We start from the raw sequence: 27,109 nt of genomic DNA, 5'->3' as shown, positions 1-27,109 counted from the left end.
TGAAAAGTTGCCTGGTTCTCCATTGTTGTAGCCACTGTGTCAATCCATCTGATTGAGGGTCCCTCATTTTCACTGACTCTCTAGTTTACCAGGCATGGTGTGCTTCTCCAGTGATTGGTCCCGCCTGATGATGTGTCCAGAGTAAACAAGAAGTCTTGCCAATTATCATGCTGGCTTCTAAGGAGTAAACTGGCTATACTTGCGCAAGATTGATTTGTTCATTCTTCTGACAGTCCAGTTCAGTATTCTTCGCAAACATGACAATTTGGATGTGTCAGTTCTTCCTTGGTCTTCCTTTTTCCTTGTCCCCTTTATAAGAGATTCTTTAAAAGAAGTTTTGTTCATTTAACCTTTCTGGAGTCACAGGCTCTTTTGGAAATACCATGAAAACTATGGACCTTCTCTCCAGAAAAATGCACAGATATGTTAAAACTCCATGGGAATACTGTAGAGGCTTCACTGACCGTCCAAGTCCTCCCAAGGATACCCAGGAGGTCCAGGTTCAGAACCTCACTTTCCATACTCAATTTACAAAAACTTTCTGCACTAGTTTAGAGAATCCGAACTATGTCGCTGAAGCGTCCTGAAATAATCAGAGGCCAGCTGGCCCAGGAGGCATACGCAGCTTCGGGCCTCCGCTCCTGGTGGCCGCGGGACCGACCTACAGACAGGTAACGGCTGCCTAGGGGAGGGCCCCTAAGCGTGGGGTGCATTAGTGGTTTGTGCGCTGAACCTGTCCTCTTTTCGGTCCTCCCACCACCGGGGCAGCGGGAGGGTTACGGCCCTGCGGGCAGAGCTGCGCTGGGAGCCGGCGGGCTCCGCATTCATCATTGTTCCCACAGCGCCTGGCACCGCTTGGGGCGCAGGCAGGGATGGTGGCTTGAAACGCGCTGTCCATTCCCGTCGCCCGCACGCGGCCCAAAGGTATTTCCAGGGCCAGAGCCTGAGCCGGGCATCGGCGACACAAGGGATGGCAGGGGTCTGAGTCGGGCCCCTTGAGCGCCAGCAGCTGGCGGAGCGCACGGCGAACGCCAACGTGAGCAGCGCGGGGCGGCGCGGGCCCCAGCCTGGCGCCGCGCGCACCTGACGGCGCCCAGCCCCGCCCCCGCCCGCTCCGCGCCCCCTCCCCCCGCGCAGCGCCGCGCTCCAGTCGGCGATCTCTATGGGGAAAGCGGTCGCTCCTTGCCGAGGCGGCGGCTGCAGCGGCCGCTCCCGCGGGCTCTCGTCGCTGTTCACTGTTGTTCCGTGCCTGTCCTGCCACACGGCGGCGCCGAGCATGAGCGCATCCACGCCTGACTCCCGGCCGCAGCCAAAGCCTCAGCCCCAGCCAGTGGCCGAGCCGGAGCCGGTGTCAGAACAGGTGTCGGAGCCAGTTTCCGAGCTTGTGTCAAGGTCGGAGCTTGTGTCCGAGCCGGTGTCTGAGCCGGAGCCCGGGCATGGACCGGGACTGCTGCTGGCGCTGGGGCCGGGGACAGCACCTGGGCCGGGCTCTGGCCCCGGGGGAGGGGCCGGGCCCTTCACCAAGACCGTAACAGGGCAGCTGGAAAACTCGCCCCTTGCCAAACCCATGTCAGGGCCGCTGCCGAGTTTAAAGCCCCTGTCTGTTACTCGTCTGGGACAGGCAAGGGCAATGTCGTTGGGGGGGACAGTCTCAGGGACTGGCGTGACCTCCAGTGCCCCGACGATCTTACTGCCTCTGGACAGCTTCAAGGGCTGGCTCCTCAAGTGGACCAACTATCTGAAGGGCTATCAGCGCCGCTGGTTCGTGCTCAGCAATGGCCTCCTGTCTTACTACAGGTACCGAAGTGCCAGGGACTTCTGAGGTTGAAGGGTGAGGATGCTGCCTCCATTGAGGAAGCCATGACTCTGGATGGCCTCCAGGGTTGGGGGACACCACCACTCGCCTAGGGACACTTGGGGACATGCACTCCAGCGGGAAAAATAACACCTCTGGCCAATCTCCAAGGCCTGGAGGCCTTGCACTCTGGCAGGGGAGTCTCCTCTGGACATGGCCTCCAGTGAACTTGGGTTTAGGGTAAGTGTGGAGGTGGAGTGAGGCAGCCATCTGGGCTTGGGTCCCCTTCAGGCCTTGGTAGTTGTGGGGCCTGGGTGGCTTCCAGGAGAAGTTCCAGATGCCTCATATCTGAGTTCCCTGGTAACTTGCCTGCTGAGTCTGTGGTGGCCTGTGGACTGTTTTCGAGATGAGGTGGATATATTTTTCAGGAAGTAGGTGACAAAGATGCTGTCTTCTTATCTCACTTTGGTTGTTGCTGGCTGAAGGCAGCCCCCTAAAGTCCTTGCCCTTTTAGATTCAGGAACTAAGATCACTGGCAATTTGTTTCCTCCTCAGTCAATCACTCCATTTGTTTCCCCTTTCTAATTCTGGTTGCCAGGCCTTGGACTGGGCACAGCAGACTCACAGACCGATCAGATACAGCTTCTGTCCTTCAGGAGCCCACCTTGGCATTTTGTGGAGAACCAGGGAATATCCTGCGGCTCTCCTTTCTTGTTCCAGAAGCAGTGTGGGATTCAAAATTGAAGTTCAATGGTGAAGTCGCTAATGCTGTCTTCCTACTGAAACCGGTTAAAAGGCAGAAAGATACCGAAGGCTTCCTCTCCTTTCTTAGTGGCTGTTGCCTGTGTATGTTTCCTGGGGTTGGCTTAAGCTTTGAGACCTCAGAGCTCTCTAATCAATGGTTCCCAACTTGAGCATTTGCTTGAAATTTCATGGGGGGCTTGTGAAACCAGGAAGTGCTGGCCCCATACCCTATCTGATGTGGTAGGTTCGGTGAAGGGCTTGAGATTCAGCATTTCTAACAAGTTCTGGGACCACACACTGAGAAAACCCTGTTGCCATTGAGTCGACGCCCATTCATGGTGACCCCCTGTGTGCCTGAGTAGAACTGTGCTCCATAGGGTTTTCTTTTTTTTTTTTTATTGTACTTTAAGTGAAAGTTTACAAATCAAGTCAGTCTTTCGTACAAAAATTTATATACACCTTGCTATATATTCCTAGTTGCTCTCCCCCTGATGAGACAGCATACTCCTCTCCACCCTCTGTTTTCATGTCCATTCAGCCAGCTTCTGACCCCTCTGTCTTCTCATCTCATCTCCAGACAGGAGCTGCCTGCATAGTCTCATGTGCCTACTTGATCCAAGAAGCTCACTCATCACCAGTATCATCTTCTATCCTATAGTCCAGTCCAATCCCTGTCTGAAGAGTTGGCTTTAGGATTGGTTCCTGTCTTGGGCTAACAGAAGGTCTGGGGACCCTAATCTCTGGGGTCCTTCTAGTCTCAGTCAGACCATTAAGTCTGGTCTTTTTATGAGAATTTGTGGTCTGCATCCCACTGCTCTCCTGCTCCTTCAGGGATTCTATGTTGTGTTCCCTGTCACAGCAGTCATCGGCTGTAGCTGGGCACTTTCTAGTTCTTCTGGTCTCAGGCTGATGTAGTCTTGGGCTCACAATTACCTTGTGTCTTTGGCATTCTTCATTTTCCTTTGCTCCAGGTGGGTTGAGACCAATTGATGCATCTTAGATGGCTGCTTGCTAGCATTTAAGACCCCAGACACCACTCTCCAAAGTGGGACGCAGAATGTTTTCTTAATAGATTTTATTATGCCAGTTGACCTAGATGTCCACTGAAACCATGGTCACCAAACCCTTACCCCTGCTATGCTGCCCTTCGAAGCGTTCAGTTTATTCAGGAAACTTCTTTGGTTTTGGTTTAGCCCAGTTGTGCTGACCTCTCCTGTATCGTGTGTTGTTTTTCCCTTCACCTAAAATGGTTCTGGTCTAGTATCTAATTAGTGAATACCCCTCTCCTTCCCTGCCTCCCCACTCTTGTAACCATCAAAGAATGTTTTCTTCTGTTTAAACTATTTCTCGAGTTCTTATTAATAGTGGTCTCATACAATATTTGGCCTTTTGCAACTGACTAATTTCACTCAGCATAATGCCTTCCAGATTCCTCCATGTTATGAAATGTTTCATGGATTCATCATTGTTCTTTATCGGTGCGTAGTATTCCGTTGTGTGAATATACCATGATTTATTCATCCATTCATCCATTGATGGGCGCCTTGGTTGCTTCCATTTTTTTGCTATTGTAAACAGTGCTGCTATGAATATGAGTGTGCATGTATCTGTTAATGTAAAAGCTCTTATTTCTCTAGGATATATTCCAAGGAGTGGGATTGCTGGATTGTACGGTAATTCTATTTCTAGCTTTTTAAGCAAACGCCAAATTGATTTCCAAAGTGGTTGTACAATTTTACATTCCCACCAGCAGTGTATAAGTGTTCCAGTCTCTCCACAACCTCTCCAACATTGATTATTTTGTGTTTTTTGAAAAAATGCCAGCCTTGTTGCAGTGAGATGGAATCTCGTCGTAGTTTTGATTTGCGTTTCTCTAATGGCTTATGATCGTGAGCATTTCCTGAATGTCTTCTTTAGTGAAGTGCCTGTTCATATCCTTTGCCCATTTTTTAATTGAGTTATTTGTCTTTTTGTTGTTGAGTTTTTGCAGCATCATGTAGATTTTAGAGATCAGACGCTGATCAGAAATGTCATAGCTAGACACTTTTTCCCAGTCTGTGGATAATCTTTTTACTCTTTTGGTGAGGTCTTTGGATGAGCATAGCTGTTTGATTTTTAGGAGCTCCCAGTTATCTAGTTTCTCTTCTGGTGTTTGTGGATTGTTAATAATGTTTTGTATACTGTATATGCCATGTATTAGGGCTCCTATCATTGTCCCTATTTTTCCTTCCATGATCTTTATCATTTTAGATTTTTATATTTAGGCCTTTGATCCATTTTGAGCTCATTTTTGTGCATGGTGTGAGGTATGGGTCTTGTTTCATTTTTTTTGCAGGTGGATATCCAGTTATGCCGGCACCATTTGTTAAAGAGACTGTCTTTTCCCCATTTAACTGACTTTGGGCCTTTGTCAAATATCACCTGTTCATATGTGGTTGGATTTATGTCTGGATTCTCAATTCTGTTCTATTGATCTATGTATCTGTTGTTATATCAGTACCAGGCTGTTCTGACTACTGTGGTGGTATAAGTAGGTTCTAAAATCAGATAGTGTGAGACCTCCCACTTTGTTCTTTTTCAGTAATGCTTTACTTATCCGGGGCCTCTTTCCCTTCCATATGAAGTTGGTGATTTGTTTCTCCATCTCATTAAAAAATGTCATTAGATTTGGCTTGGCATTGCATTTTGCTTTTGGTAGAATAGACATTTTCACAATGTTGAGTCTTCCTATCCATGAGCAAGGTATGTTTTTCCACTTTTGTAAGTCTCTTTTGGTTTCTTACAGTAGTGTCTTGTAGTTTTCTTTGTATAGATCTTTTGTGTCTCTGGTAAGATTTATTTCTAAGTATTTTATCATCTTGGGGGCTACTGTAAATGGTATTGATTTGGTGATTTCCTCTTCCACGTTCTCTTTGTTGGTGCTGAGGAATCCAACTGATTTTTTTATGTTTATCTTGTATCTTGATTCTCTGTTGAACTCTTTTATTAGTTTCAGTAGTTTTCTTGAGGATTCTTTAAGGTTTTCTGTATATAAGATCATGGCATCTGCAGATAGAGATACATTACTTTTTCCTTACCAATCTGGATGCCCTTTATTTCTTTTTCTAGCCTAATTCCTCTGGCTAAGACCTCCAGCACAGTTATTATTGTGGAGCTGTCTATCTTACTTTTCAGTGCTGATAGAGTTTCTTTTATGTATCTTGAAGCCCCTGTCATTGGGTTCGTAAATATTTAATATGATAGTATCCTCCTGGCATATTGTCCCTTTAATCATTGTATAGTGTCCTTTCTTATCCTTTTTGGTAGATTTAACTTTCAAATCTATTGTTAATCTTCTGAATTTCTGATTGCTGTCTCTCTATGGATTCTTGCATCCTGTTAAATATTTCATTATGTTCTTGAATAACCTTTTCAATTTTTTTCAACTGCTTTATCTGTGTGTTCCTTGGCTTGTTCTGCATTTTGACTGATCTCCTCCTTGATCTCTTGAAGAGTTCTGTATATTAATCTTTTGTATTCTGCATCTGGTAATTCCAGGAAGACATCTTAAATCTGGAAGATTCATCGATTCTTTCTTTTGAGGGCTTGTTGAAGTGATCGTAGTCTGCTTCTTTTTGTGATTTGATATTGACTGTTGTCTCCAAGCCATCTATAAGGTATTGTATTACTTTATTTTATGTTTGCTTACTGTATCCTAGCTTTTTGCTTTTTGTTTTGATATGTCCAAATAGGCTGCTTGAGTGAGCTAGCTTCATTATTTGTGCCTTTGAAGCTCTAATGTGCTGTCATTAGATGGCTAGAGCTGTTACCAGGCATATGAACCTAGGAGTCCATTCACTTTTCTTGTATGGATTCAGCTCAGGTGTCCAGGTAGTTGGTCATCAAGTGTGTGGTACAGGCTCTGTCCTACATTCTTAGAGGGGCAGGGGTGATTGGTGTAGGCACAGGTATCTGGTTTCAGCATGGGGCCATGCTCTGAACAAAGCAGGGTGTTGACAAGCATCCCCCAAGTGTCTATGAGGAAAGCACATTCTTGTTCCCTAGAGCACACAGCTGGGTGGGTTCTGGAGCCAGACCATGGGCACCCAATGCTTTTGGTTGGAAGGACTGGTAGGCACCACTTATCCTTGGTCCTCTTCCGCGGGTGGCCAGGTGACGCGGGTAGAGCCACCAGTCCTCAGGCCCCTGATGAGTGTAGGTGAGGACCCTGATTAATAGGCAAAGTGATGTCAGACATCAAAAACCCACCTGTCCACCACACCGCTGAAACAGTTGAAGTCAGAGCTCAAGCACATACACTATTGCTGTCTGCCAACAAGGGCCTAATCTCCTGAACTGGACCCACACAGGTCCATGCAGGGGTGAAGGGTATTCAAAGTCTGCCTACTGTTTGTGCCTGAACAGGAGCTGCCTCTGTCCTGAGCTCCCCAGCTTATTGGAGCTGGCAGATTATTTTTCCCCCAATTGTTAATTTATTCCCTGCCTAATGCTGGGAGAATGGCTCAGGATGTGCAGCAGGACGTATTTCAGACCCAGGGAAATTGACAGCCACTGAAGTCGTCTTGGGGGCTGGGGGCGTGGTAAAATAAATGCAAGTACTTAGCTTTTGCCGAGAGCGCTGTTCTTCTCTGGTTCTGGAGGTGTGCGTAGACTGCACGGCTTGCTGTCTGTCCTTGAGGAAGCTGCATCCAGAACACTACCACCATCCACGCCATCATCGCTCCAGGGGATCATGCCTGAGGGGCACTGGTTCCTGCCAACTCAGGTCCAGCAACTCCTTACTGCTTCTGAACCATCTCTCCCTCCCCCTGCCACTCAGCCTGGTTTCCCAACTTTACCTTCGATGTTCAGGGACCCTAGCTTGCCATATGTATAACCCTTTCACTTCTTTTTTCGAGTCTTTATTGTAAGATGGATCTCTGGAAGTGTCTGACTACTCCATCATCTTGGCCCCACCTTCACCAGCCTCTGGTTATAGAGGTGGGGTGATGTGGCTGGCCCCCAGGTGTCCACTTGGAAGGTGTGCCCTGTGGTAGAGTGTGTTGTGGGGAAGGGTGTGTCACCAGTCCTCAGGCCCCTTGCACAGTTGATTGGAGGAAGTAGAAGGTACCACTGGACCACAGCCCCAGCACTTGTGGCTAGGTGTAGGAGCACGCAGCTTTCTGTAAGCCAAGCCAGAGCTCCCTCCTAGTGCTTGTGCTCGGGTTGCTTGGGCCAGGGGCAGGTCAGTGGTGGAGCTGTGCTGGAGCTGCTTGTTGGTGCCCGGGTCACTCAGGCAGGGGGCAGGAGCCACTGGAGCTTCCTTCCTGCACTCAGGTTGCTGGGGTGCTGGGGACAGGGTGGGGTCAGAGCCGCACCAGAGCTCCCTGCCTGCATTAAGGTTGCTAGGGCAGGGAGGAGAGCGGAACCAGGCCAAAGCCAAGTGGAGCTACCCACTGCAGTCAGGTTGCTTGAGCAGGGGGCAGAATGAGCCTGAAGCCACGTGGAGCTTCCTGCCTTTGCTGAATTCACTCAGGGAGTTGTGAGGAAGCTTATACTGCTGATCACCTTGTTTCAATTTCGGGTGCGTCTTCTCAGTTTCTCTGTACCCTGATGGGAATTTCATGAAGTTACCTCTTGTACTCCTCACTTGGTATTGCTGCTCTTTGTCTTAAGATGGTCCCATTGTACCAGGCCGGTTGCCTAGGCATCTCCATTCAGTCTTTTCTTGTTTGCTGTTTTCAGTCAGTTTCTTCCTTGTTTTGGTATTCAATCTAGTCTTTATCCCTTCATTTGATGCTTAGAGTTCCAGGATTGACATTTGTATCTGTTTGACAGGTCTTTGCCACAGAGGGACGAAGTGGTAAGTCTGAATGGTCTGCCGTCTTTGTCACCACCCTCCTTCTGCTTTCTTAAGTATTGCCGTAATCTCATGAATGTAAACATGTTCAATGTAACATGCTTCAACCCACTGCCATTGTTACCCTTAATGATGTTCCTATTGTTTTGCCTTCCTTGTCTTTGGTTACTGGGATCCTCTTCAAGTTGGCTGTGGACTCTGTTTGACAGAACCCTTGATAACCTCCTTACTGTTTGGTTTGAAAGGATTTTCCAGGCCCGTCTTGTACATGTCTTGTCCAAAGTCCTGAAATCGGCCATTTCTCCAGGGAGCCCCAGTTCTTTTTTGTGGGAAATGGTATTTGGAGATCATAATCTTGGTGCTACAAATGATCATGGCTGTCTGGTTGGTCATTATTTCTAGGTCTTTTCAGTATAGTGCTGTAGGATACACATGCACGCACACAATCTTTTGTTTTTATTTAAAGGTAAAATATGTATTCATACTGATACTTTCAATTCAAATTTGGGATCACTGCATTTTTGCCTAGCTACAGCTCATTTGGAAACTCTGTCCTATAGGGTCGCTATGAGTCGGAATCGACTCGACGGCACTGGGTACAGCTCATTTCATTTTGTATCCCATCACCTTGCTGAAGCCCACTGTGGTGTAAGTCTGGTACCCTTTAACTAGGATGGGTCATGTTTCTGGAGAGCCCAGATCCTGCAGGATGAAGGCATAGGTCTTTGGAGGCCTATTCCAGAAGCCCTGAGAGCTCACTTGTATAGAAAGGATCTTTGCTGCTTGACAGTATTATTCAGCTAGGGCTTGGACTTCTGACTGGGCTTCGTGCATCTATTTCAGAGGTACTCACGGGACATGAAAGGTGCGGGTCAACACTGGTGTAATTTCAGGCTAACACAAATGACAGCAAAGAGCATTGTTGGGGGGATAAATAGCAAATGGGTCTATGGGGACAAGAAAGTTGGTCTTGGGGAAGACAGAGAATTCTGACTGAGGGCTCTGTTCTCCTCTAGATGTCCTTTAACATTTTAATTTTTTTCTGGCTTTGGGAAAATCCTGTATTATATTAATATTCAAGTATAAAAATTCCTTAAGCAACAGATAGCATTTTTTTTCTAGCTTCCTCCTTCCTCTTCTCTTTCTTCTCCAAGCCTTGGGATTTGACCTGTTATCTCACCTTCTACCCCTACCCTGGCAGAATGATACCTTTGTTCTCCTAGAGCAGTACATCTGCTGGAACAGGAGGAGCCCAGGCAATGCCAGGTGAACTGAAATGTGCTTGAGCCTTCCCGCTTCCTTCATTTGCCTTGGATGGACAGGGCCAAGTATGGATTTGTTGGCTATGGCCCTTTTCAAGCATTAAGTAAGGATGCAGATGGGATGGTTCCCAACTGCTATGGAACCTCAGCATCCTTTCTCACCCTTCTACATGGCGCGTGAAATGGAAAGAAAACAGCTAGTCAGGAGTAAAGCATTGTAGACAATATTTCTCATGTGTATGGTGCTTCATGGTTTAGGAGGTGCTTTCCCACACGTCATCCACTTTCAATCCTCATGGTAGCCTTTGAGGGAACTGGAGCAAGGATGACTGCCTCCATTTTACAGATGAGGAAGCCAAGGCCCAGAAAATTTTATTGTTTTCTCTAAAGCCCAACAATGTATAGCACTTTCCACCACCTTTTTCAACATATAGGGTATATCTTGGGATCATTGCTGATGCAACCCCAGCTCTTCATTCTTTTGTGTGTTCATCCAACAACGTGTTTATTATGTGCCCTCCATATGCTAGACCCAGAGTCAATGGCTGTGTCTCATAGTGTGAGTAGAGAAAGAAGCCTGGTCTTTGCCCACAATCCTGAACCAGCAGGCCCTGAGCCTGTCATGCAGGGGCCAGTTACCTGAACTTTGGCGGAAACTCAGACTCACATTTTTTTTTAGGAAGATTGTCAACAAGTGTAGAAAGAAAGTCAATTAAATTAACCAGCACAGATTATTCCTTGGAACATACTGAATAAGAAGGCCTCCTGTCAGACCTCAGCTTCAAGCTGTCAGGTTGCTGAGTGCTGACCAGCTTTCGGTTGGGCATGTCCCTGTGCAAACAACTGCGACTGCCCATGGGTGGGTTGTGAGTGTCCTCCAACGGTATCCCTGCCAGCTGCCTTCATTTCAGGGCAGTGGAGAGTGTGGCAGGCGTTCCTTCTGTCTTCTGCATAGAATGATGGGAGGAACAAAGACAAAGAGAAATCCAGGGGCCATGATTTCTTTAAACCTTTTCTGCAGGTTTATCGGATGCTTTCTTGTGTTAGCTGCCTTTGAGCTGGCCCCCAACTCATAGTATTCCCATGCACAACAGGATTGGACTGTTGTGATCCCTAGGGTTTTCATTGGCTAATTTTCAGAAGTAGATCACCAGGCCTTTCTTCCCATTCTGTCTTAGTTTTGAACCTCTGCTGAAACCTGTTGATCATCATAGCAACATGCAAGCCTCCACTGACAGACAGGTAGTGGCTGTGCATGAGGTGCATTGACTGGAAATCAAACCCATGGAAGGCAAGAATTCTACCACTGAACCATCACTGCCACCTATTGGGTGCTTACTGAAGTCTGAGTGTTATTCATTTATTATGTTATGTAATTTCAAAATACCCCCCCCCCTTTTTTTTTAAAACTCTTTCATGTTTGAGATGAGACAACTGAAAGTTATGAGGTTAAGTAACTTGCCCAGGATGACACAGCTGGTAGGTGGCGGAGGGTTAATTCTAGCAGTCTGACTACTTTGCTCCATACTATCACCACTCTACAGTACTGTACTGCTAATGGGAGGCCCACTGGTGGGATCAGGTGTTAATGGTAGTGCCTTACAAGACAATGCTGAATGTTCTCAAAACAATTCCACAGTACCAATTCTGGCTTCTAGATCTGCAACTAGACTTAAGTCCCAGCTAGCACCAAAAGATAAAGTGTGACCCAGGAGAAGGTATGCTACAATCCAAAAGAACTGCTTGACTTTTCTAATATGTACAAACAGAAACCTGGGGAATATGTGTGGGAATGGCTATTAAGGGTGTGGGATAATGGTTCAAGGAACATAAAAGTGGATCAGTCTGAGTTTATTGATATGGGTCCACTAAACACAGATTCTACGTTCAGTGCTTCAGCTAGAGAAATTAGGAAAGGATCTAATAGTTTATTTGGTTGGGTTGCTGAAGCATGGATTACTCAGTGGCCTACACTAAATCAAGTTGAAGTACCAGACATGCCTTGGTATACAGTGGAAGAAAGTATCCAAAGGCTTAGGGAAACTGGCATTCTAGAGTGATTTTATCAGGTTAGACCTACAGACCCACACATGGAGTGCCCAAAGGACATACCTTTTACCATAACTGTGAGGAACAAATTTGTGAAGGGAGCTCCAGCATCCTTGAAGACTGCTGTGATTATTTTATGGAAATCAGATTTGACAGTGGGGACTGCCCTAACTGAATTAAGACACCTAACTACAATGGTCTGATTGGACCCTATGGTAGTAGGGGCCAAGTGGCGGCACTCAATGGACAAAGACGAGGTGGGTGTGGCTACAATAATGAACAGCAGAGTCACAGCACTAATCACAATAGTCTGACTCTTATGGACTTATGGCATTGGCAACTTAGTCATGGTGTCCCCAGGAGTGAAATAGATAGGAAATCTATTAAATATTTACTTGATCTGTAAAAACGGATGAATTCTAGTTCAGGTGAATGGCAGTCTAACTCAAATTGCCAGAATAGAGAGTCACGGGCCCTCAATCAGTTCCCAGGCTTAAACAAGTTTAAAGACCCCACAACTCCTTGAATGAAGGGGAGGCCGGGTCCACTTGAGGAAGGCCAAAAATCTATACTGTTAATCTCTCCCCCAGCCTTTCCCAAAGGGATCTATGGCCTTTTACAAGAGTGACTCTTCATTGGGGAACAGGAAATTTTCAGACTTTTCAGGAATTAGTGGATAGTGGCTCTGAACTGACACTACTTCCAGGAGACCCAAAACGTTTTTGTGGCCCACCAGTCAGAGTGGGGGCATATGGAGGTCAGGTTATTAATGGAATCTTGGCTCATGTCCATCTAACAGTAGGTCCGGTGGGTCCCTAAACACATCCTGTAGTGATTTCCTTGGTTCCAGAATGCATAATTGGAATAGATATACTGAGCAACTGGCAGAACCCCCATGTTGGATCCCTGACAAATGGAATAAGGGCTATTACGGTAGAAAAAACCAAGTGGAAGCCATTAGAACTGCCCCTACTTAGGAAAATAGTAAACCAAAAGCAATACCGCATGCCTGGAGGGATTGCAGAGATTACGGCCACCATCAAGGACTTGAAGGATGCAGGGGTGGTGATTCCCAGCACATCCCCATTCGACTTGCCTATTGGGCCTCTGCAAAAAACAGATGGATCTTGGAGAACGACAGTAGATTATTGCAAACTTAACCAGGTGGCGACTCCAATTGCAGCTGCTGTTCCAGATGTAGTTTCATTGCTTGAGCGAATTAATACATCTTCTGGTACCTAGTATGCAGCTGTTGATCTGGCTAATACCTTTTTTTCCACACCTATTTCAAAGGACCATCAGAAGCAGTTTGCCTTCAGCTGGCAAGGTCAGCAATACACCTTCACTTGCCTACCTCACGGCTACATCAACTCTCCAGCCATATGTCATAGTTTAGTCTGCAGGGGCCTTGATCGCCTTTCCCTTCCACAGGATGTCATGCCGGTCCATTACATTGATGATATTATGCTGATTGGATCTAGTAAGAAAAAGTGTCAATGACTCTGGACTTACTGGTAAAACATTCGTGTGCTGGAGGGTAGAAAATTAATCTGACAAAAATTCAGGCACCTTCCACATCAGTGAAATTTCTAGGTGTCCAGTGGTGTGGGGCATGTCGAGATATCCCTTCTAAATTGAAGGATAAGTTATCGCATCTGGCTGCTCCCACAGCTAAAAAGGAGACACAATGCCTAGTGAACCTCTTTGGATTTTGGAAGCAACATATTCCTCATTTGGATGTGCTACTCTGGCCTATTTATCAATTGACTTCAAGAGCTGCTAGTTTTGAGTGAGTCCCAGAAGAAAAGGCTCTGCAACAGGTTCAGGCTGCTGTGCAAGCTGCTCTGCCACTTGGGCCACATGATCCAGCTGATCCAATGGTACCTGAAGTATCAGTGGCAGACAGAGGTGCTGTTTGGAGTCTTTGGCAGGCTCCTATTGGTGAATCACAGTGCAGACCCTTAGGATTTTGGAGCAAAACCCTGCCATCCTCTGCAGATAACTACTCTGTTTTTGAGAAACAGTGTTTGGCTTATTACTGGGCCTTAGTAGAGACTGAATGCTTAACCATGGGACACGAAGTCACCATGCGGCCTGAGCTGCCCATCATGAACCGGGTGTTGTCTGACCCACAGAGTCATAAAGTTGATATGCACAGCAGTACTCCATCATTAAATGGAAGTGGTGTATACAAGATTGGGCCCAAGCAGGACCTGACAGCACAAGTAAGTTGCATGAGGAAGTTGCCAAAATGCCTACGGTCTCCGCTCCTGTCACATTACCTTCTATATGTCCCAGTCTATACCTATGGCCTCATGGGGAGTTCCTTATGATCAGCTGATTGAGGAAGAGAAAACTCGTGCCTGGTTTACAGGTGGTTTTGTACGATATGCAAGCACCACCCGAAAGTGGACAGTGGCAGCACTACAGCCCCTTTCTAGGACCTCCCTGAAGGACAGTGGTGAAAGGAAATCCTTCCAATGGGCAGAACTTTGAGCAGTGCACCTTGTTGTTCACTTTGCTTGGAAGGAGAAATGGCCAGATGTGCAATAGTATACTGATTCATGGGCTGTGGCCAATGGTTTGGCTGGATGGTCAGGGACTTGGAAGGATCATGATTGGAAAGTTGGAGACAAGGATTTATGAGGAAGAGGTATGTGAACAGACATACCTCTGAATGGGTCAAAGAAGTGAAGGTATTTGTGTCTCATGTGAATGCTCACCAAAGGATGATTTGAACATCAAATGAACAGGCTGATGCATTCTGTAGAAACCACTCATCCTCTTTCCCCAACTACTTCTGTCGTTGCTCAATGGGCTCCTGAACAAAGTAGCTGTGGTAGCAGGGATGGAGATTATGCATGGGCCCAGCAACATGGATTTCCACTCACCAAGGCTGACTTTGCTACAGCCACTGCTGAGTGTCCATTCTGCCCGCAGCAGAGACCAACACTGAGTCTTCAATATCGCACCATCCCTTGAGATGATCAGCCAGCAACCTAGTGGCAAGTCAGTTACATTGGACCACTTCCATCATGGAAAGGGCAGCGTTTTGTCCTTATTGGAATAGATATTTACTCTGGATATGGATTTGGCTTCCCTGCATGCAATGCTTCTGCCAAAACTAACTCTGTGGTCTTACAGAATGTCTTATCCACCATCATGGTATCCCACACAGCATTGCCTCTGATCAAGGGACTCACTTGACAGCAAATGAATTGCAGTAGTGGGCCCATGGTCATGGGATTCACTGGTCTTACCATGTTTTCCATCATCCTGAAGCAGGTGGCTTGATAGAATGCTGGAATGGCCTCCTAAAGACACAATTATGGTGCCAGCTAGGTGGCAATACCTTGCAGGGTTGGGGCAGTGTTCTCCAGGAGGCTGTATGTGCTCTAAACCAGCGTCCAATATAGGATGCTGTTTCACCCATAGCCAGGATTCATGGGTCCATTAATCAAGGGGTAGAAATAGGAATGGCACCACTCACTATTACCCCTAGTGACCCACTGGCAAGATTTATGCTTCCTGTGCCTGTGACCTTATGTTCTGCAGGTCTAGAGGTCTTAGTTCCAAAGGGAGGGATGCTTCCACCTGGAGACACATCACTGATTCTGTTGAACTGGAACCTCAGAATGCCATCTGGCCACTTTGGGCTCTTTACGCCTCTGGATCAGCAGGCAAATACAGGAGTTACTATACTGGCTGGTATGATTGATCCTCATTACCAGGAGGAAATTGGATTGATATTACATAATGGAGGTAAAGAAGAGTATATCTGGAATGCAGGAGATCCCTTAGGGCGTCTCTTAGTACTACCATGCCCTATGATAAAGTCAATGGAAAACTACAACAACCTAATTCTGACATGACTGCCAATGGCCCAGACCCTTCAGGAATGAAGATTTGGGTCACCCCACCAGGCAAAAACCATGACCAGCTGAGGTGCTTGCTGATGGCAAAGGGAATATGGAATGGGTGGTGGAAGAAGGTACTTCTAAGTACCAGTTATGGCCATGTGACCAGTTGCAGAAATGAGGGCTATAATTGTTGTGAGTATTTCTGCTTTGTATGCGTGCACCAAATATTTTTTTCTCTTTACTTATAAGATGTAAACAGAGCTAGTGCGTTTTTGGTTGTATGTGTATTAGTTGTATCATGTTAGGTGCAAGTATGACTTTGTAATTGTCTTTATTCAGAGATTATGGTTTGGGGAGATGTGTACCGGTGCCAAGTTGACAAGAGGACTTGTGGACTGTGATGGTTAAGATTGTGTGTCAACTTGGCTGGGCCTTGATTATCAGTGTTTGGGCAGTTGTATAATGTTGTCATTACTTCCCTGTTGAAATTTGATATGTGGTCACCCCATATATGGAATCTGTTGAGAGGTATCATCGTGGGCAGGGCCTGTGGTGGCTCACCTCTCCCTCAGCCTTCATCTCTCCGCCCTCTGCCACCTAATTCCTTCCTGCTCGCCTTGCCAAGGCTTTTGGCTTGTTCTGCATCCTGCAGCTGCCTGTCGTTCATCTGACCTCTGGTTCTTGGAAGTTGAGCTAGCAGCTTACCTGCTGATCTTGGGTTTGCCAGCCCCTGCAGCTACATGAATCAGGAGAAGCTTTGCAGTCTTGCCTGCTGCTCTTGGGATTCGTGAATCTTCACAGCTGTGAGCAAGAGTACTGCTCTCCAACCTGCCAATCTTGGGTTTGCCAGTCCCTGCACCTATGTGAATCAGGAGAAGCCTCTATTCTGATCCACAAACTTGGGAGGTTCTAGCCTCTACAATCACATGAGCTGTTTCCTTGACATAAATCTTTCTCTCTATATACATGTTTATACACTTTACTCATTTTACTTCTCTAGAGAACCCAGCCTAAGACACCCCCCCTTCTTGGTTCCTGGCCTGTCACCTTTAGGCAACACCTGTTTGCTTTATTCAGGAGAACCCATTCCCTGCCTTGGCTAGCCTCTCTTCAGACTTGGGCTCTGCATGTGAGTTGCAGTAGAAATGCTAGCTCTGGAGGCCCCACAGATCAAATACTTGCCAAACACTGAAGCAGTTGGCAAGGTCAGCTGCCCATGTTCACTAGGTTTGTCAGTTATCTCTTGCTGTGTAACAAGTCATCCCAGAATTCCATGGCTTAAAACAACAACAATGCTTTTACTATCTCTCACAGTTTCTGTAGGTTGAGCATTTAGAAAGGGCTTGGGTGGATGGTTCTGGCTCAGACTCTTATGTGGCTGCAGTCAGGTGGTGGCTGGTGCTGGAATGGTGGGGGCTGGAACATCTGGGGACTGGTCAGATATCTCTCTCCATAGACTCTCAGGGCCTTTCTGTGTGGTCTCTCTAGCTGGGCTAGTTTGGGCTTCTTTATTGCATGGTGGCCTTGGAGCAGCTAGACTGCTTACCTGCTGGCTGGCTTTCCTCTAAGTGAGCATTCCAAGAGAACAGTTTGGAAATGCATGGCATTTTTATGACCTAGTCACATAGCATCACTGCCATATTGTATTGGCTGAGGCAGTCACAAAGGCTTGCTGTCAAGTTCACGGGGAGGGAACACAAATCCTACCTCTCACGCAAGAAACTGTCAAAGCCGCCGTGTAAAAACAGCATGTGGGATGGGAGATACTGTTGTGTACTTTTGGGAAAGTGCTGTCTGCCACATTACTAGATGAATTTTCCCTGTTTTGAATTTAGACACTTCATCTTGGGTGTCTGGCTTACATAGATAGTTTTTTGAAAAGCATTTCCCTATCTTTTGCTTACTTCAAACACCTTCTGATCCCACAGAGGCCTTTCTGCTCTTATTTCCCACCACACCTCCTATTCTTCCTACCATCTAGGCATTCCACAGTTCTGTTCCCTAAACTGGCCCTGGAAATCTTTACAGCTCCAGGCCTTTGTTCACTGTTTCCTGTGCCTGGGATCACCCTATTTGTCTTCTCTATCTGCATTTCCTATTCCTTCTCCCCTATAGGCAGAGCCCTTGTGTTCCACTCTGGGAATATAGACATGGTCCCTGCCCTCATAGACCTTCAAATGTTATGTCTTAGGTAGGACATTTTAAAGTTTCCATTTCCCCATGTGTAAACCTTTCTTTGGGTTTGGTTCCCTGCAAGCATTTATATTGTGGTAATTCCTTGGTCTAAAATATTAAAGGACTGGGAGGTAAATTTATCATTTACCTGGGGTCCATACAGAAGGAAATCATAATGAGCATGCATTTTTAAATCATAGTTTTTCAGTCCTTTATTTTTGGTTGACTCCAAAGTATTTAAATACCTAGGCCTTTTGGTATGGTAATATTTTCTGTCAATTTTACTATAAGAGTGACATTTTCTAGTTGGAGGGAAATGCTAACTTCTCAGGTTTTCCCTTCATCTGACTCTCAGGTCAGTAGCTAGTGGTTTAACAGACACTTGTCACTGATGTTTATGTAGACCTTACAAGTTTATGTGATTTATTTTTGCACTTAAAAAGCAATTTCATAGCATACTCCAGATTTGTGTAGATTTGGGTGCATGTGACATGGAACCAAAACACTTGTCACCAGGGCCCAAGCAATCCGGGCTGTGTTTGAGGTCATAATCATACGACCTTACTATGTCTGAGTAACTTCCTTTAACACTTCTTGTAGTGCAGATCTAATAGTACTGAAATCTCTCAACTTTCATTTGTCTGAAAAAGTCTTTAAAACATTGCTTTCATTTTTTAAAAATATTTTCTCTGTTATAGAATTCCAGATCAACAGTTTCTCCCTTCACTTTAAAGATGCCACTCCAATATCTTTTGTCTTGCATGGTTCTGACAAGAAGCCTTCTGTAATTCTTATCTTTGTTTCTCTGTCATGGCTTTTTTAGGTCCCTGGGTGGTGTAAGCAGTTTGCAATTGGGTGCCAATCTAAAGGTTGGTGGTTTGAGCCCACCCAGTGGCTCCAAAGAAGAATGGGCTGGTGAACTCCTTTGCTAAAGATTACAGCGAAGATAACCCTATAGAGCAGTTCTACTCTGTAACACATAGGATCGCCATGAGTCAGAATCAACTTGAAGGCAATGGGTTGGTTTCCCACCCCGCCCCATCTGCCTTCAAGATTTTCTTTATCTTTGGTTTTCAGCAGTTTTAATCTTTTGTGTATAGGTATGAGGTTTTTGTTAGTTTTGTTTTGGTATTTATCCTGCATCAGTTTCTCTGAGCTTCTTGGATCTGTGGCTTGATATATTTCATTATTTTTGGAAATTTCTAAGCTGTTACCTTGTTAAGTATTAATTCTCTCCTGCTTCTTCTGGGATTCAGTTACGAAAACTGAGTAACTTTTACTGACCTATCTTCAAGTTCACTGATTCTTTCTTCAGTTGTGTTGAGTCTACTGATAATCCCTGATTTGAAGACATTATCTTTGTTACTGGTTTTTTTTAATTTGAGCATTCCCATTTGTTGTTTTCTTATACTGAAAAAGACATTTGAAATTACCCATTTATTCATGCATGTTGTCCATCTTTTCCACCAGAGCCTTTAACATATTTGTAGTTATTTTAAGCTCCCTGTTTGAAAGTTTTAAAATCTGGATCATCTCTAAGTCTGTATCTGTTAATTGTTTTGTCTCTTGACAGAGGGTTCCTCCATACGCCCATGTGTTCTTAGGAAAGGCTAGTCTAATTCACTGCTACTCAAAGCATGGTTGGTGGATAGATACTATTTTGTGAGCTGTTCCAGTTGAGATAAGGGGCTTCCACCAGAATGTAACTCAGTTGTCTCACTAAACACACTATTTAGTTCAGCTTTTTTTTTTTTTTGATAGCAAGATTTTCTTGATGCAGGGAGAAGGGTATTGATTTCCATTCTGATGCTAACTCCTTATTTTTTTTGTAGACTAGCAATAAACAGTTCCTCGACCAGCAGTGACCCAAAGACCACAATTTCAGCAGCACTGCTTTAATCATTGGAGCCATAATTGAACTGAAAGTTGTCTCCTAGTAATTTTTACACTCTGGAATGAGTTCTGTCTTCTCGAGCATTAGTCTAATCTCTCGAGAAGATAGAACTCATTCCAGTATGATCTGATTGCTGCAGAGGGAAGTGGGACCTCATTCTGGACATTATCTTGTCGTTGTGTCAGTGTAGGCACAGATCACACACAGCTGTGAATGATGGTATAATAATTCAGCTTTTGAAAATTGAATTAGATTGTACATGCATTATTTCAAGGCATCTCTTTTAGTAGAAGAAGTCCTCTAAGTTGTTTCATTTGGGGGTGTTTATATAAATTAATCTGTCTTCTACTTATGCATATAATATTAGTTGAATGAATGAATGAATTAATGCAAACAAAGCTTGTCATATGCCAAACAAGCCAGTTAATGTGGCTTATAAGTTTAATGTTTTGGAGAACTTCCCCCAAAATCTTCCTCCTCCCACTGACTCAAGCAACTTCTAGAATCTGAGACACAATTGTAAAGCCTTAAGTTTCCATTTGGGGCAATATGTGAACATTTCAGAAAGAACCTTATTACACAAAAAAAACAAGCGACACTATAAAACCAAACCTGTTGCCGTTGAGTCTATTCTGAATCATAGCGACCCTACTAGTATCAAAAAACAAACAAAAAAACAAAAACAGCAAACACCAGCGAAGCAACCTACTAACTTTTTCATGATTCTGGTTCCCATTTAGTCTTAATTCTTAGTATTTGGGTTATTTTCCAGTTTTCAGTATAGGAGAGGTGAGCTTTTTAATGCATATAGCATTTTTCACTCTTTGGATTTTTCCTTTAGGGTAAGTTCCGAAAAGGGTATTAGGGAGCTAATGTTTGCTGAGAGCCTTCTATGTGCCAGACCCTGTCCTAGGGCTTTGGAGATCTTGTTAAACTCAACAATACCCATTGTGAAGTAGGCATTATCTCCGTTTTGAAGATTATGAAACTGAGGCTCAGGGAAATGAGGTTGCTTGCCCATGGTCATTGTGTCCAAGTCAGAGTCAGGGTTGGATCCACATGTGTCTGACAGTAAAAACCATGCATCCTCACTTCTCCGTGATGCCTAATAAGGCCTGAGCATCGTAATGGCTTTAGAAGTGGGCCACCAGGCTGCTTCTCAAAACAACTGAGCCATTTTATGTCGCTACCAGCATGTGAACATGTACGAATTTTGGCCAGTAATTTAAGAAGCATTTTAATTTGCATCTCCTTAATAATTAGGGTTGTTATTGTACCGACTCTTAAGTGCCTCCTCTTGCCCTTTGCCTCCTTTAACTTTAACCACAGAAGGAACAGCTTTCTTGATCAAGATCTTAACATCCTTGACGGCACCACCATCCTGGGCCTTTCTGGCTCAGAGGAGCAAGGCATCTTTGGACTTACTTGCACGCTTTGCTGCTGGAAGATTGCAGAGTTAATCTGTTGATTTATTTAATGAGGCTGGGGCTGGGGCTAATAGCAAAATAGGAAACCTGGTCAGCTGAGAAGCCCTTGTTGGGGTCCCAGTGGACTGTGCTCGGGTGTGCATTTATAACTTGGGACACGTTGAGGCCTAGGAATTAGGTCAGCAATTTCCTTGATTTTTTAGGCTTTTTGGTTGCAAGTAGCAGGAACTTTCCAGGGCAGCAGGAGAAGGGGTTGTGCTTTCTTGGGAGACTGCAGACGGCTTGTCAGAACCTGCTGGCTGTTTGCACTCTTTCCTCATTCCTCACGTTTGCCCCTCTCTTACCTTGTTCTGTGGTTTGGCTTTTTTTGCTCCTTGGGCCATGTATTAGAAGATGGCCACTGCCCTCAGCTGCCAAGATCACGGGTTATAGGTCTAACCACAGTGACCTGCAGAGACTGTCAAACTACCGGAACCCAATGTCTGTGAAAGAGAATTTGATTGGCTTCATTTTGTCAAGGGTCAACTTCTGGTCCAATCAACTTGGGTTTAGGAATTAAGTCTGTGTCAAATATCAGTGCCTAGGCCATCCCTGAGGGTGGGGGCAGTTTCAACTAAGGTTTCCAAATTTTGCAAATGAAAATACAGGATGCCCAGGTAAATTTGAATTTCAGATAAACATTGAGTAAAATTTCAGTATAAGTATGTCCCATGCAATATTTGGGATATACTTGTCCAAATAAACTTTTTTATTGTTTATCTGAAATTAAGATTTAATTGGGCATCCTGTATTTCATCTGGTAATCTTAATTCTAAGAGAACTGGAAAAATCCCACATGAGTGTCTGCCACAGTTGATAGCCCCTTCCTTGTCTCTTCAGAAGCTGTCAAGAGTGTAGTCTTAAATATGTATCCCTAGAGGACCTTGCTACTCATAATAATGTTTATCATATTTAATATCTGTCAGGCCACGTGCTAAGCACTTACTTGGATTATTTCATTTTATCCTCCCAATAAGCTGAGAAGGCGTAGGTTCTACTATCATCCAGGTTTCATAACCCCAAAAAACCAAACCCACTGCCATTGAATCAATCCTGACTCATAGTGACCCTATAGGACAGAGTAGAATTGTCCCATAGGGTTTCCAAGGCTGTAAATCTTTGTGGAAGCAGACAGCCACATCTTTCTCCCGCAGAGCGGTTGGTGGGTTTGAACTGCTGACCTTTTGGCTAGCAGCTGAGCACTTTAACCAGTGTGCCACCAGGGCTCCTGAAATGAGTCTAGAGAGGTTAAAAAGACGTATCTACGATTTCACAGCTGTTAAGTTGCATAGCCACGTGTGGCTCATTCTGGAGCCCTTGCTCTTAGTTATCATACTGTCCGGACTCCCCTTCCCCCCCACACAAAGAAGTTGCGAGATGAATATGTATGAGTTAGAGGTTAGTCTAATGTGTCCTCTGTCTAGGCCTCTATGGATCTGGTTGTCTAGCTGATGGATAGAAAATGAAAGAAACGTGAAAATGTTTCTTAGCACCCCTCCTGGTTCCCAGGATTTCCCTCATTCCTAAATTGCCCAGATTCTTTATTTTTTAATTTAATATTTTGTAAAAATATACACAGCAAAGTATATACTATTTCAAGAAATTCTAGATGTACAGTTCAGTGACATTGTTTATGTTCTTCAAGCTGGGTAACCATTCTAACGATCTCTTTCCAAATTATTCCACCACCATCAATGTATAGCCACTGCCCACTGAGCTTCTCATCTAGCCTTTGAGATGCTGTTGTTAATTTGAGCCCCCATAGATACATCTTTGAAAGAGCACAATGCTCAAGGCAGATGTACTTTACTAATTAAGCTAAACCATTGTTTGGTTCAAAGTGGACTTCTGGGAAAAATTTTGGTTTAAAGTTTAAAAATTATCTCAGGCAAATGGCCCAGATTCTTAAGTATCAAATAAAACTATCAGATCAAGTATGGAACATATTCATAGTTAGATACTATCACTTGTTGGGTTGAAATATCCTCTAGGCTTTAAAAAAAGATAGTGGAAAATAAAGCCCTTTTGAAAAACACCTACACTAATTAGACGAATTGTTGTTTTCAAGACACAGCTGCAGCTGTCACCTGGCACCATGGGAGGTTAAATCCGAGAAGATAGACCTCTAAGGTCCCTTCTCACATCTCTAGGCTCTGTAACTAGCCAGCCCTGTACACGCAAAAAGGAGGATGGTGACAGCCTTTGAGAAGATGGGTAGAGAACAAAGGCAGGTGCGTAGGTTGCTGACAGAAATTGCTGACAGGGTGCTGCATTTTAACACTTAGGATCTCCTTTCTCACCTTCCAATCATCTCAAACATACAGCTGCCACTCACCCTCAGGGTCAGCCTCGTCTCTGCCTCTCCAGCTTTGTCTCCTGCTGACCTCCTCCTCTCTGTCACTCCTGTAGGCATGCTGACAGGAGAGGGGGCAGGTTGGGTCCTCAGCTCACTTGTGATGCTGGATCAATAGCTCCAAGACAAATCACCCCAAAACTCAGAGCTTAACAGAACAGTGGTTTATTCTTGCTCAAGTGTCTACACATTGGGCAGCTGTGCGTCAGTCAGCAGCGCCTGGGACACTTCTATTGTGATGAGCAGGCTGGTAGGCACGTCTTCCCACCGTGATGGCAGAAGTGCAGGAGGCGAGCTGGAACCGTGGGGCTTTGGCCAAGCCTGCGCACCCTCACTCCGGCCCACACTCCTTTGACCAAATCAAGTTACATGCCACACCCAATATCAGCGGCATGGAAAGATACCCACTACCCACACTGGTAGGCAATACTGCCAAGTCCTGTGGCGGAGGGTGTGGATGTGTAACTGAATTCAGAAAAGGTGGTTAAGAATTGTGAAAACTGCTTCAGTCTATCTCAGCCTCTCGTCTCCTGTCTAATGATCGCACCCTTTGGCCTCTTCATCTGTAAAATAAGGGGGCTGGACTAGGTGATCTCCAGGGTTCCTTCTGGCCCCAACTTCCTAAGAATTTCATGGGGGGACAACTGGAAGATGAGAGAGGAGAGGTGAGATATCAAAGATGACTCTATGCCTGGCACTGGGCTCATACATTGGGGGTGCTCAGTTAATGTCTCTTGACTTAATGCCTTGGAGATCTGCGTCTGGTGGCCTGGAGACTGATGGCTGACCTGGTAGTGAAAGAATGGGGGCGTTTTCTGGGCCACACGTGTTCACCGGCCTTCCTGTCCTGGGGCTACTGGCCTTGGGAAGCACTTGGAGATGCAATAGCAGCAACAGATGCTCAGCTCTCCCTTTTGTCCTGCTGTCACTAATGGGCTTGGTCCAGTGACGATGAGGGCCCTAGGTCCTGAGGCTCAGGACAGCAGGGAAGCTGGGCTGTTGGTGTACATCTAGCTCCCCATCTTGGGAGGCTTGCAAGCGCACTGAGTGGGGACCCCACGTTTGCTGAGTTGTTCATGTACCGTGACAAGAAAGATGCCTTCCTTGTTTAATTTTCCACTTTTAGAAAATGAAATTGTTTGCTGAATGCAGGCACAGAAGCAATTTTCTTCTTCTGAATCCTGCATTTCTTCTATGTTTAAATTTGTCTGTCTACTATCCTTTGCACTTTTGGGAGGGAAATAGGGCATTCTTCACCTCTGAACCATTCCTATAGTGTCTTCTCCCTGGCCTGCATTTACCTGACTGTCATCTGCCCTGCCACTGCAGCCTTTTAGGCATTACCTCTGACTTCAGGATGAGGCATTCACCCCTCTTCTACCCTCCCGGCCTGAGTTTGTACTTGGTGGCAACATGCCATCATATGTTCCTGTGCAGCTGCTGAAGGGCAGCAAAAGTAGCCTATGTTTTGTTTGTTTTCTCCCAGAAGGCATAGCACACAATGAATCAGGTTTAGTAAATGTTAGGCAGCACAGATGTGTCATCAGCACCTGGGAAGCTGACGAAATTTCCTAGGTCTCTGGTTAAGTGGCATGGTGCGGTGGTGGAAGAATCTCTAGGTAGGAAGGGAACTTAAAGGTCATCTAGCCCAACCACCTTTTTGTTCACTGACTTCTTTCTGTAGCATCCCTGCTCCTTATCATTAGCCTCTGAATAAACCTCTTAGGGGACAGAGAGCAAGCCTCAAGCCACCTTCTCCCAAGATGAGCTGGCTGTTCTTTAGATAACTCCAAATGCTAGAAAAAATTTCCTATGTTGAGCCAAGATGGGTTCCCGGGCAACATCCATCCTCACTGGGATGCTTCTCAGATCTACACAGCAGGTCTTACTCTCCTTCTGTGTGACTGCACCCTTGGTCTCAGTGTCCCTGTGTACCAAGTTCCTATTGTGGCATACCAAATCACCTCAAAATTTAGCAGCTTAAAATAACAGTAAACATTATCTCATAATTTCTGTGGTCAGGAATTCACAAGTGGGTGATTACTTGGGGTGATTCTGGCTTGGGATCTCTCATGAGGTTGCAGGCAAGATGTCAGCCGGAGCTGCAGTCATTGAAGACTTGACTTGGGGCTGGAGGATCCACTTCCAAGGGGGCTGGCAAGTTGGTGCTGGCTGTTGGCAGGAGGCCTCAGTTCCTCACCATATCTCTCTAGAGGGCTGCTTGAGTGTCCTCACAACATGGCAACTGGCTTTTCCTAGAGAGAGTGATCCAAGAGAGAGCAAGGCAGAAACCACAATGTCTTTGATTACCCTCCACATCACGCTCTATCATTCCTGCAATGTCCTGTTGGTTACACAAGTTAGTCCAGTTCATTGTGGGAGGAAAGCTCCAAACCTCTGCAACCCCTGCTTTCCTGTGAACAGCCCTGCTTGGCTATTTGGAAACAAACCTGAAGAAGTATTTGGTAAACTGTTTCATAAGTGAAAGATGTGTTTTTGAATGTAAGGGTTTTGCTAGCAGTAAATGCTGAACTAGTAAAAATCTCAGTTTAACCCCCCTACTCCTCTTTAACAGTTTGTAACCAGAGAAAGCGTGGCTGGATTTGCCAGAACAAGGAAGACACTTCTGAGGCCACTTTTGGGGGTCACAGGGCTGTGATGATCCTTCTGTAGCTCCTAAGTCTTCTCATGGGGAGATCTCTCTCTGCTGACTGGGCCCTTCCTTCCTTCAGTCTAGTGATTGAGGTGATGCATGATAGGAGGGAGACAGAAGGTCACACACTGCTGTTCGGTGCTACAGGGGCCAGGACCTCGTCTGTCCTGTTCACTACTCAGGGCCCATGCCCGGCCTCACGTGCAGCAGGTCTTGAGGGGATACCATGTCGACAAATGAAAGTATGAATGTGCCTGAGCAGAGTGAGGGTTGTTGCATAGGCAGTAGCCATTTTAAGAATATGAGACAGCGTACCGTGTGGGGCCTTTGGTTTTTCAGGTTACTGTCGTGTTTTGTGTTTTGAGAAGAGCTTAGCCTATGGTGTCTACTTCAACTGTAGCTTGGTGGGAGTCACTTTTACATTAGATTATTTTATCAAATAATTATTAATGTCAATGCCTATAGTATTGGAGGTCATGATGGAAAGAAGTAGAATCCCAGATAAACTCTTTGTCTCACTGTGAATCTTTTAACTCATAATCTGTACATTTAAATGTATAATTGGCCTTGTGTGTTAAATTTTCAGTTAAGTGTTTTCCTAACTGACCCCTAATTCATGCCATTTCAGACTTTTGCTTAGCTTGGTAACTAGTTTTCTTTTTTATAATCTTATTTGCTTAGTGTAATGTTTTATTTAGTATTTTTTGTGCTGCTGGAATTTTAAGCTAATAGGTCACTTGTGGAAGGAAGAATCTAGGTTGCTGGAATTTTCTGTAGATTGTTACTGCAGCTACAGAGATTGTGTGATGATTTAAAAAAATCAGTTCAAGTATACTGAATTGTTCTGTGTAGTGCAATCTGTCTTCACAGGCCCATGTTTATGCCCAAAATAGACCCAGCTCTGTGCCCTGGGGACCCCATCATCTTATTACTTCTTATCATGAGATACTTGGTACTCAGCCTTATTCCTGTACCTGGCTAACTGGGACCCAAGAGGCCCCCTTTGTCACCAAAGTCAT

At 45.2% G+C, this 27,109-nt stretch overlaps 1 protein-coding gene across 1 annotated transcript in view; it reads left to right on the top strand.

The window, feature by feature from the left end:
• Window positions 1–567: 567 nt before the first annotated feature.
• Window positions 568–27,109, top strand: part of LOC126065433 (oxysterol-binding protein 2-like) — a 76,473-nt gene continuing 49,931 nt past the window's right edge. The window contains exons 1-3 of the mRNA XM_049865466.1: window positions 568–671; window positions 769–924; window positions 1,138–1,797. Coding sequence (XP_049721423.1) covers window positions 568–671; window positions 769–924; window positions 1,138–1,797 — 920 coding nt within the window. The remainder of the gene's footprint in view (window positions 672–768; window positions 925–1,137; window positions 1,798–27,109) is intronic.

The sequence above is a fragment of the Elephas maximus genome, chromosome 22, assembly GCF_024166365.1.
Source record: "Elephas maximus indicus isolate mEleMax1 chromosome 22, mEleMax1 primary haplotype, whole genome shotgun sequence".
In the NCBI taxonomy this organism is placed as follows: Eukaryota; Metazoa; Chordata; class Mammalia; order Proboscidea; family Elephantidae; genus Elephas; species Elephas maximus.
This window is presented reverse-complemented; position numbering and strand designations above follow the sequence as displayed.